The 10,970-nt window shown below is 44.4% G+C and overlaps 1 protein-coding gene across 2 annotated transcripts in view; it reads right to left on the reverse strand.

Moving 5' to 3' along the window:
- Positions 1-10,134, reverse strand: part of gckr (glucokinase (hexokinase 4) regulator) — a 30,383-nt gene extending 20,249 nt beyond the window's left edge. Inside the window, exons 1-19 of one of the 2 annotated variants that reach the window (XM_068719802.1) lie at positions 8,646-10,134; positions 8,446-8,513; positions 7,992-8,141; positions 7,836-7,904; positions 7,692-7,760; positions 7,410-7,483; positions 6,994-7,060; positions 6,819-6,872; positions 6,625-6,719; positions 6,435-6,540; positions 5,589-5,707; positions 5,285-5,383; positions 4,859-4,956; positions 4,569-4,636; positions 2,190-2,286; positions 1,995-2,104; positions 1,795-1,872; positions 979-1,122; positions 396-530 (exon numbers count right to left, since the gene is read on the reverse strand). In XM_068719802.1, the coding sequence (XP_068575903.1) occupies positions 396-530; positions 979-1,122; positions 1,795-1,872; positions 1,995-2,104; positions 2,190-2,286; positions 4,569-4,636; positions 4,859-4,956; positions 5,285-5,383; positions 5,589-5,707; positions 6,435-6,540; positions 6,625-6,719; positions 6,819-6,872; positions 6,994-7,060; positions 7,410-7,483; positions 7,692-7,760; positions 7,836-7,904; positions 7,992-8,141; positions 8,446-8,496 (1,683 nt within the window). In that variant the 5' untranslated portion in view covers positions 8,497-8,513; positions 8,646-10,134. Of the gene's footprint in view, positions 1-395; positions 531-978; positions 1,123-1,794; positions 1,873-1,994; positions 2,105-2,189; positions 2,287-4,568; positions 4,637-4,858; positions 4,957-5,284; positions 5,384-5,588; positions 5,708-6,434; positions 6,541-6,624; positions 6,720-6,818; positions 6,873-6,993; positions 7,061-7,409; positions 7,484-7,691; positions 7,761-7,835; positions 7,905-7,991; positions 8,142-8,445; positions 8,605-8,645 lie in introns of those variants that run through there. The other variant, XM_068719800.1, reaches the window with a different exon arrangement.
- Between the last annotated feature and the right edge of the window lie 836 nt (positions 10,135-10,970).

A 10,970-nucleotide genomic window follows, 5' to 3' on the forward strand; every position in this document is an offset into this window, starting at 1 on the left:
ATGTGAAGCTACTTATTTCAAGACTAGTACATTTTCAGGTTATTATGCTTGTGTTGAGGTGTCAAGTCTGCCCTCTAGTGTTACAACACGGTGTTACATTTAAGGCCCTCCACAGGTGCCAAAATTCAAACGGCGTCGTTTTTGTCTTATAATAGAGAAGTAGAGGGTTGATTACATGACTGCTTGGGTAGATGACATCACGCCATGTCGATTATGACAGGCACGCCTCCACGGCCTCCCTCACGATTGGCTGTTGCTCCAAATGAGTCCCTGCCTCCCGGAGAGATTGACCCGTCAGCAAACAGACCAAAGCCAGAGGGACCGCCTACACACAGAGAAGACGTAACGAGCCTCAATCCATACGCTCCTCTTTATGCGCCGCTCTGCCTCCTCACCTTGGTGCCGCTTCTGGCAGCGCGGGCATGAGCGCTGACGTCGGAGGACGCGATGTCCGCCGTCAGCTCGTCCACCCGGTAGACGGCCTTCAGGAGGGCCTCCTCACACCGGGTCTCCGGACAACCGGACAGCTTCTGGAAGCAGAAGGAGACATCTAATACGTCCTGCATTATTACATAACGTCGTTTGGTTTGTCTTGCGGAGGGACCCCTGTGTCAAACTCTAGTTCTGAAACCTGAATTATTTAAATTTATTGATGAAAGTACACCATGTGAGCACAATATAAAGCTGTTTCCATGGAAACCTATGAATAGACAAAGCAAGCAGAGTCGATGGATTGCTGCATTGTCTGGCTAATTGATATTCCATTATAAAGTGCCTTTATGTTCAATGTATAGTGTATGTTTTTATAATGTTATGCTGAAAAAAACATATTTGTCCAAAGAAAACGAAGAAATATAAATATGTGTTTCTTTATGACAAACTACCTGAAAAGCTCGGCTCAGGCAGTATCACAGTTTCTTGTGGAGTATTCGGGTTAAAATCCAGTTCATGTCACGTTAAAGGTGCATTTTTACATGCCTGCAGTAAACGTGTGGCTCTGCGGTAGAGTTTGCTGTTGGTGACCTGCAGGTCCACCATGTGGTTCTGGTAGATCTTCCCCTTCAGGACGTGAGCGCCGGTGCTCACGGCGTTCAGCAGCAGCTTCGTGGACAGCTCCCACTGCTGAGAGAGAGAGAGAGAGAGAGAGAGAGAGAGAGAGAGACAGAGAGAGAGAGACAGAGAGACAGAGAGACACAGAGAGAGAGAGAGACACAGAAAGAGAGAGAGAGAGAGAGAGAGAGACAGAGAGACACAGAGAGAGAGAGAGAGAGACACAGAGAGAGAGAGAGAGAGAGAGAGACACAGAGAGAGAGAGAGACAGAGAGACACAGAGAGAGAGAGAGACAGAGAGACACAGAGAGAGAGAGAGAGACAGAGAGACACAGAGAGAGAGAGAGAGAGAGAAAAACACAGAGAGAGAGAGAGAGAGAGAGAGAGCGAGAGAGAGAGAGAGAGAGACACAGAAAGAGAGAGAGAGAGAGAGAGGACCCGGGAATGATTTTTCTCTACATTTATGAAAGCTTGACCCAAAGGCAACAATGCAAAAAAATAAAATAACTGTCATCTAAAAATAAGATTTTAAGAACACGAGAAATAAGAAAAACTGAAAATCGATAAAGAGTAAATTAGTTTTACAGCTCTGCTGGTGGGAGACAAGAAAAAAGAGTAAATGAGGCAGAACTGTTATTTATCGTGCTCCTATGAGTCACTGAGTCAATGTGTGTGTCGGTGTGTGTATACGTGTGTGTGTGTGTGTGTGTGTGTGTGTGTGTGTGTGTGTCTTTGCTGCTGTACCATGTGCAGTGAGATCCCCGAAGCAGGTGACGGCCAAGTGAATTTTAATGAAGATAAACACAGCTTGTTGATGTCATCCTGTAAAATAAAAAAAGCAGACTTTACTAAATTCGGGGACAGACAGACAGACAGACAGACAGACAGACAGACAGACAGACAGACAGACAGACAGACAGACAGACAGACAGACAGACAGTTACTTGTTGTTCAGCAGCTGCAGTGTCTCCATCAACCCGATGATAAACGGCGTGGAGGTTGGACGTCTTTCCTCTCACCGTGCGCGCCAGCTCCGCCACTCCGCTGACGTCGCCTGCAGAGAGACGGCGTCAGGACAACGCGATGGCGATGCAACATGGAGTCCAAAACGTGACGAAAAACACCAAACGTTGTCTCACCCGAGTGCGTGTAGATAAGGAGAATGGCGTCCCGGTCCTCGAGAGAGGGCAGGACCAGACGCAAGAAGTCCTCGTGTGCTACGCAAAAGTCAGGACCCTAGAGGACAGAAAAGACACGATATGTTCAGAAACCCCCTTAAAGGACACACCGTGTACGTTTGAAACATGTACAGCAGTTTTTGCGGTAGTTGTTACTTCCTGTGTTTCATCACATCAAACCCTATGTTTGATGCTGTTTACGGCTGGCATCATTTGTTTTCTTCAAACCTTCAAACTCCAGCTTCCATGCTTCGCTGAAGGTCTCCATGTAAAATGCTATGGATTCAGAATAGAGTGTGTGTGCATTTAGTTCATAAGAAGTTCTAAAAACCTTGCGGATGCACTTTAGAATTGCCAGGTAGTCGAGCTGAAGAGCTGATTTTCTTCTTTTTGAGTTGAAATGTGGAGGTGCAGCAGTGCTCAGTGGACATAATTGAGTTGAATCACAGCCATTCATAGCAGTTGATAAGTAAAGGGTCTTGGATTATTTGATATAAGTGTTCAACCAAAGTTCTCCACTAGTTGGACAAGTTCATTTGTAATGTCCAGTGAAGGAAATAAGTATTTGATCCCTTGCTGCTTTTGTAAGTTTGCCCACTGACAAAGTAATGAACGGTCTATAATTGTAATGAAGAAAACCACATCATATCAAAGTTTTAGATTGATTTGCATTTGATTGTGTGAAATGAGTAGTTGGTCTCCCTGGCAACTCCACCTTTCAGCTCCCTCCACAGATGTTCTCTGGGATTCAGGTCTGGAGTCTGGAGGCTTCTTTGTTAGTGATCACTTACAAAGTCAGCATGGAGTCAAAAAATGATTTCCTTTACTGTATGTGAATAGAGCACACGTCCCTAAAAGCATTTGGAAGACACTTATAGAAGAATAATATATTATTATAATACAATCATTTCTATAACTTCAACGACGGCCAGAGCTGCACCTCTCACCGGGAGGCTGCCTTTCAGAAACACTCTCAATACGTCCTGACTGCAAATTATCCAGCTGCAAATTACTGCTTACTGCTTTCTGCTTACTGATTACTCAGTCTATAGTCATACCTATAAGCACCTGAACCATTACCCTGTCGGGGGGGCATGCTCCCCTGGGAGAATTTTCCTTTAAATATGAGCTTTAAAATGTAGCATTCTGGTTAACTCTGAGAAGAAAATGAAGTGATATTTTTATTTATTTTTTACTTTAAGCAAAAAACTAATTTATTATTCAGTTATTAATAAGTATTTCAGCTCTAGTTCAGTGTTATTATTATTATTAACTTTATTTAGACAAAATCCATTGAGACCGAGGTCTCATTACGACGACACAGATAAAATAAAATAAATGAAAACACTCCCTTCACGTCTGTTTAGACCTCCACCTTTAGCCAGGCCCAGCTCCACTTACAGCTCAGCCCTGCGTTTCATCACGTTACGGCTTTTTTTCTTCTTCTCCTAATCCGCGATAATGACGAAGGTTAACAGTCGACACAGTTTCGTTTGCAGCCTTGAGCTGGAGGGAAACGAAGACGCTGTAGACATCTTAACGCTGACCGGCCAAGACTCGACACGTCGCATCAAAGATGTTTTACTGTGAAGATCACGACGTCACCTTTTCTCCTCGTCTCACTCCAATCTGAGGTGACGTTGCCCCCCCCCACCCAAAAAAAATGAACACTCAACGAATTACACGATTCACGTGGATGAGACATATTTTGATTCAAAACGGCAAATTTCGCCGAAAAGCGACAAGTTTGCAGGTATGTATACAACGTAGTTTGCATTGTCAGTGGCGGAGTCCGCCATCCCAGTGATGAAATCCTTAACAACATAACTTTAAATATATTAAATAATAGTTTTAGTTTTTTTGTCTTTTTTTTTTTACTTGCACATTTCAAAAAACCCAATTCTTGTGGTAACCCTCGAGTGAATGAAGACCACCCAGCGGTGTAATAAAGACTTAAGCAAATTCATTGAAAGCAGACAAGTCCTACTGGGTTTCACAAAGCAGGTACATACTAATCCTGCTCTGGGTTAATCTAAAAAGTCAAATACGGCAGATGTGTCATCAAGCGCTGCAAAATGAGAGCTGGATTTCGTTTTAATTGGATTACACTGGATTCCAGTCATATTAATACTTTGTAAGGCCATGTAAGGATTTCTTAACACCCACAGATGAGCCAAAACGGAAAGCTCTGTGTTTGGAGTCGGCTGGTACCGACAGCACCACTGTAGGTGAGAGAAATGTTAAATCGGCGCCTTTCTATTCTGTATTTCTGTATAATAATTACATGTTCATAAACTCTCTGGTGTTTGAATAGTTCATCCATTGTTTCCATTCACATACCAGTGGACCCTCATTGTTGTTCAGCTCTCTGTATCCTCCGCTGATGAAGCCCCGAACATCTTCGCAGCCTCTCTCACACACACACACACACACACACACACACACACACACACACACACACACACACACACACACACACACACACACACACACACACACACACACGACACATATCACGCAGATGTCAAAGCAAGCCTGGTAAAACGCAATTAATTGTTTCCTTTATGCCAGATTTAGCAACAATATTATCACCCAGAAAACGGGTTTGTTCTGGTGCGATCTCCCCTCACCTGCTCCGAACGTGGGGACACACTCGCTGGCGTCGATGAGGCCCAGCGTGCCCAGGAAGCCCCAGCCCAGGTAACACACGCGCCCGCCACGCCGCAAGCTGAAACACGTAGAACAGCGGGTGGTTCGGTTCCAAACGGGTCAAAAAGTATCTTATACATTTTAGACGTCTGCAAAATTGTCCATCTAATGAGAGGAATCTGCACGGGTATGCATGAGTTCTCTCAGCTAATCCGCCGCGCAAAAACAGCATTATTGTGGAGAGACACATTTCCCTTGCACACACACACACACACACACACACACACACACACACACACACCTTGCAATTCTAAAATGATTTAAGTCTTTAAGTATCTTTGTGAAGAACGACGCTTGGAAACTGGCAGCTAAAGAGCCAGGGTGACGCTCTAAATCTCAAACCACACCTCTGCCCGGCTGCCTCCAACAGAGCGCCTATCCCCTCTCTCTGAGCGTAGGTGATCTCCAGGGTTTTCTCGTATGCTCCCATGTGCTGCAGGAGGCCCCTGTTGAAACACAAAGGAGCTAACTTTACCCGAATGTATTGGTTATGTGCATGTTGTAAAGCGCATATAATCTTGTGTGTCGTTGACTCTAGAGGTCAACGACACACAATGAAAAACGCTGTTGTGTTATAGAACATATTAGCTTCGGTTTAGCATGAATTTTAATGAAGAAAACGCTCATTTTGGCCATTGTGTACTTGCTCACATGGCAGTGACGGGCGTGTCCGCGAAGGTGGCAGCGTGAGCAGCGGACATCACGACCTCCAGGAGGATCTTGGTGGCGCTACCTCCCTTCATCCTGGACGAGCCGCTGATGGCTTCTGGCTGAACACACATTCACAGTGTTCAACCAAAGTTCTCCACTAGTTGGACAAGTTCATTTGTAATGTCCAGTGAAGGAAATAAGTATTTGATCCCTTGCTGCTTTTGTAAGTTTGCCCACTGACAAAGTAATGAACGGTCTATAATTGTAATGAAGAAAACCACATCATATCAAAGTTTTAGATTGATTTGCATTTGATTGTGTGAAATGAATATTTGGTCTCCCTGGCAACTCCACCTTTCAGCTCCCTCCACAGATGTTCTCTGGGATTAAGGTCTGGAGTCTTGAGGCTTCTTTGTTAGTGGGCACATACAAAATCAGCATGGAGTCAAAAAATGATTTCCTTTATTGTATGTAACATTGTTGCAAAGAATAGAGCACACGTCACTAAAAGCATTTGGAAGACACTTATAGAATAATAATAATATATTATTATAACGCAATCGTTTCTATAACTTTAACGACGGCCAGAGCTGCACCTCTCACCGGGAGGCTGCCTTTCAGAAACGGTTAACCATGAATGCCCAGAAACACTCTCAATACGTCCTGACTGTTAAAATTATCCAGCTGCAAATTACTGCTTACTGATTACTGATTACTGATTACTCAGTCTATTGTCATATCTATAAGCACCTGAACCATTACCCTGTCTTTTCAAACGCGGGTCTTAAGTACGGACACGTGCGCCGCTCTCTTGGGTCGCACAAGAGCACAAGCGGAGGTTCTCACCCCGACCGCTGGGTTGATGAGGAAGGCCTTTTCGTGCGTGGCGAGCTCCTGCATCCTTTGCACCACACTGCGAAAAGTGAACGTGCAGCCTGGAATGCGCTCATCCCTGACACGTTCATTTTGGATGTCAAAAAGAAACTTTGTTAAAACCCAAAATGGACATTTCATGATGCAATCTTAATGCACACACCTGGCCTGATGCGTGGGATTGAAGCCAACCAGTACGGGAGTGTAGACCTCAGGGTGCTGCAGGCAGAAGTCCAGCTGACCTGCAACAAATGGGGCCTATAGGCGACCAGAAACCAAATGTACACAAACTAGCGTAAGTTAGACACATCATGCCCAACACAGATCTCAGGTTTAGGACCAATTGGAGTGACTTACAGATAACCCACAGGAAATACCGATGAACAAGACACGCTTCTGTCCCTCACAGACCTGCAGGGCGGCAAAAACATACAGTGGTAAAATATACGTTAAAAAAGGCAGCATATACACACACACACACACACACACACACACACACACACACACACTCCCTCTCCAGCACGTCTCTTACCTTCTGCAGACTGAGCACGCCCAGTTCGGGGTCATCTTCAGGAGCTTCTTGGGAGGATAGCAGAGCTCTGAGGAACATAAGAGAAAGACAGAGATTTATTTTAAATATGTAAAAGTACAGTCAATGTAAATCTACAAAGAAATTCTTCCTCTATGAAAAGTTGAATTAATTTGCCATAAAACACACCCTTGTTTAATTCGATGTACTCAGGGGATTTGCTGCTAGCTCACAGTAGTCTCACTCTAAGTACATTTTGAATCCTTTTTCTCAAAGAGTAACTAATTGTTCACATAGTGAAATGCTGTTGTAAAGAAGGTGTTTACCGCTAAAACAAAACCAGTTTTAAGATGTAAATACAGTATTTCACAATGCGAACAATATAATTCAGTGTGTATTCTAACAAAACCCCAACATACCTGTCTCCTCCTGCTATAATGTAGGAATACACGGAACTCTGGTCCAGCTCTTTCAGCGCTCTGTTAAAAGCTGACTAACAACACACAAGCAAAAAAAAAAACAGCACAGGAAGTAATTTTTCCCATAAAACAAGTGAGATTCGAACACATGATTTCATTAAGTGTCATTAACCAAATATCACTGCCGTGGTCTGGCTTGTACAATATCACTGTCTGTTCTTGAACAACTTGTTTGCTTCCGTATGGGCGGTGGGCTAAATCACATTTCAGGACAGCGCTTACCGCGATGAGGAAAGCCAGTCGACCAGAAGTCCCACAACCACTCAGCACGATGAGACTGTCCCGGGGATCCTGTTAAAGAAAGACAAGACTTCAACAACACACCTGACTGAGCAGCAGCAATACAGACGGACAGAGAACCGATACCTTGAGAATGTGCTCCACCTTCTTAGCAACCTCCGTCAATGTTTCCACCACTTGTTCACTCAAAAGCCTCTAAAAAAAAAAAAAATGACATTCAAATAATCAGTTCCTTCAAAGAACATATTCAGAATAAAAGGGTCATCAGAGGAACATCTGTACCTGGTAGGTGGCTCCCGTCCCGTCCTGAAACATCTGGGCGTCGCAGGCCTGCAGCATCCTCACAATGCAATTGGCTGAAGCCTGGTCGATGTCCCGCGTCAGGGGGTTGGACTTCTCTGAAACAGGAAGTGACGGCTCGTAATCTGGGGACTGAGAAATATCAAATATACATTTTAAGAATAATAGCAGTTAGTAGATACTGATAATATAGTTCAACATAGAGGAATAGTTTGACACTTTTTGCTCTCTTGCTGAGAGTTAGACGAGAAGATTGATACCGCTCTCATGTCTGTACGCTAATTAGCTAGCTCCAGTCTTTATGCTAAGCTACGGCTAACAAGTTCCTGACTGTAGCTTTATATTTAGGGGTACAGACATGAGAGTGGTATCGATCTTCTCGTCTAACACCGGGCAAGAAAGCGAATGCATTTGCACGTATCACCCAAAAACGTACCTCCCACTCATGCATAGCGGAGAGAGTGCAAGTCCAGTCTGATCCGGCCATGGTGAGTCTGTCTTTTTCTGTCAAACAAAAAAAAACAATTAGTCACAAGAAATGTCCCTCTGTGTAGCCCGTTCCAGTTTTGTCAGTCACGGGGATTTGAAATGAAAAGTGTTTGGCTCTATCTGTAGTGACAAAGTTCACTTAAGGACCTTTGAGACTGAGAAGTGAAAGGAAGTAGGGACCTCTGTGTCGCCCAGAGTGTCTGCGGATTGATTAGCTGAAGGAGTCGTTCCAGCAACTCTTTCATGGGCAAACGAGAGAAAGAAACTGCAATAACTCAAAATGTACCAAAACAACAACAGAAAAAACGCGGAGATCAAACTCCCGACAGCGAGCAACAGAGGGTTTGGACACAAACATGCTTTCCAGCTTTAAAAGATCCAAGTGACTCTCAGCAGTGTGAAAATATTTACGCCCCAGCAGATTGTGGAGTCTAATACGTTCCCATCGCTTTCAGAGTCAGTCTGTTTGCAGCGAGCCTCTCACTCCCCCGAAACTCCCACGACTGTCTGTCATAACAAGCTGGCTAATTTGCTGTCAGTGACACAGGCGAATAAACAACCAACAGTATTCCTCCTCGCACTTCATCTATATAAATTCATCTTTCCTTCTTTTTTTTTTTTAAACACAAATTGAATTTCACGCACAGTACAGTATGCTGCAAAGGGAGACTCTCTAGACTGATATATACATATACACTACTCTTTACTGGCTCACGCTGATTATTAATGATACCAGACAGATGAGGCACAGTTTGGCGCGAACCTCTCTGAGTCAGTCCGACACCAGGGCTGTGCGTAGGGCCGTGCGATAACTTAGTCAAAGCCACGATGAAGCGCCTCCATTTTTTTATTTGCTTCTCAGTAAACACCTTCGTTGCCGTGGACATCAACACGTTTTCAACCTTTCGTTCACTGCAGCTCTTCATGAATAATAATTTCAAAAAACGCAAGACCCGAGCGGACCGGCGTCTCGACTCGACCTCGGCGCCAAAACCTTCGGTGGAGAGCGAGCCGCGGCGGCTCCTTCGCCATCGCCGCTGTAATTCTTGACCCAAAAGGAGCAAGAAAGTCATCAAAGCTTAAGTGGGTTTATTGGCATAATCCTCTTCTCGTAACACCCTGGAAAAGAGAAATTTAATTTTCTGCCTGATGCTGTCGCTAAGCCAACTTCAAACTAACTTGGTTTGGAAACAGTTGGCCACATTTGGTGGCTCTCTGCCTGAAAATGAAGCCCAAACGTCCCTGGTTTCAATTCAAATAATAAGCATGAAAGTAGATTTGTTACAAGTTCCACTGAAAAGCGTATAAAAAGCGCCTCTGTGAGCAGAAAAGAAATGAACATGCCTCATTAGTTTATATTCAGTGTGCTCAGCTTCCCTATAAGGTTTTGCATACAGTCACATGTTGCTACTCCCAATTTGCGTTTCCCCGATTCCAATCAAGCCAGAGCGAGATGATTGTTTCGATCTCTCGAGGCTTACTGCCGACCCAGGAGCTGCTGCCGCTGCCTATACGCTTCGGTGTTAAACAAAACCAAATCACCAGGAAGCATTTGATCGTCAGTCCCCGTTTTTGGCGAATTCATTTCCGATACATTTTGCACAGTAGAGACCTCACATGGATCCTTCATGTGAGGAGGTTTGTTTTTTTACTGCATGTACTGTATTGAGCCTCATCCAATTTGTTTGGATGTGTATGTTCTCCTAGACGTGACACAATGTGCAGCCTCGACTTTAAGGGTTTCATTTTTAGTTTTTATTATTCATGAAAATAAATGTGCACCAAACATCTACTCAGAAACATTTGGTGTTATTTGCATTACGTGCAAGTGTCAGGGGTCACACACACACACAAACACGTGTGCAGACGCATACAACCATCGCCTCTCTCCTTCCCCCTGTCCTCCAGCCGCACAGCCGCGGTCGTCATGGCAACCGGGAGGCAAATCTCCAGTGGACAGAGATAGAGAGATAGAGACAGAGAGAGAAAGTGCAATTGCTTGCACAGAAACGTGCTTCTGAGAACGAGGAGCAAGCGTGTGCGCGATGAAGATATGCAGCGCGTGCTTCACATATTTCTGAGTGTGTGTGTGTGTGTGTGTGTGTGTGTGTGCTCGGTTAGGCAAAATAAATTAGGCGCGTGTGTGTGTCACGCTCGTGAGAGGGGTGGCTGAGCATGGACGTGTTGGAGACGTAGGCTGTGCATTCCACTTCAGTTTGATAGGAATCCTCACTGAGTGCCATTTATTATTTCTCTATGATAAAAAATATATATATTGCTTATTTCACTCTCATTTCCTTCCCTAAAACATCCCTCCTTCCTTCGTCATCTCCTTTTTTTGTGGCTTAATCCCCCTTTTCCCCCTCCTCTGTCCCCGACACACCCATTTTCTCCCCTAAATCTTCCAGTCATCCTCTTTCTCGTGCTTTCTTTCTGTCAATCTTTTCATCCCTTTGGAGCAGCTTCTGCTCA

The sequence above is a fragment of the Cebidichthys violaceus genome, unplaced genomic scaffold (genome assembly GCF_023349555.1).
Source record: "Cebidichthys violaceus isolate CVI_PGR_0920_01 unplaced genomic scaffold, fCebVio1.0.p SCAF_24, whole genome shotgun sequence".
Lineage (NCBI taxonomy): Eukaryota > Metazoa > Chordata > Actinopteri > Perciformes > Stichaeidae > Cebidichthys > Cebidichthys violaceus.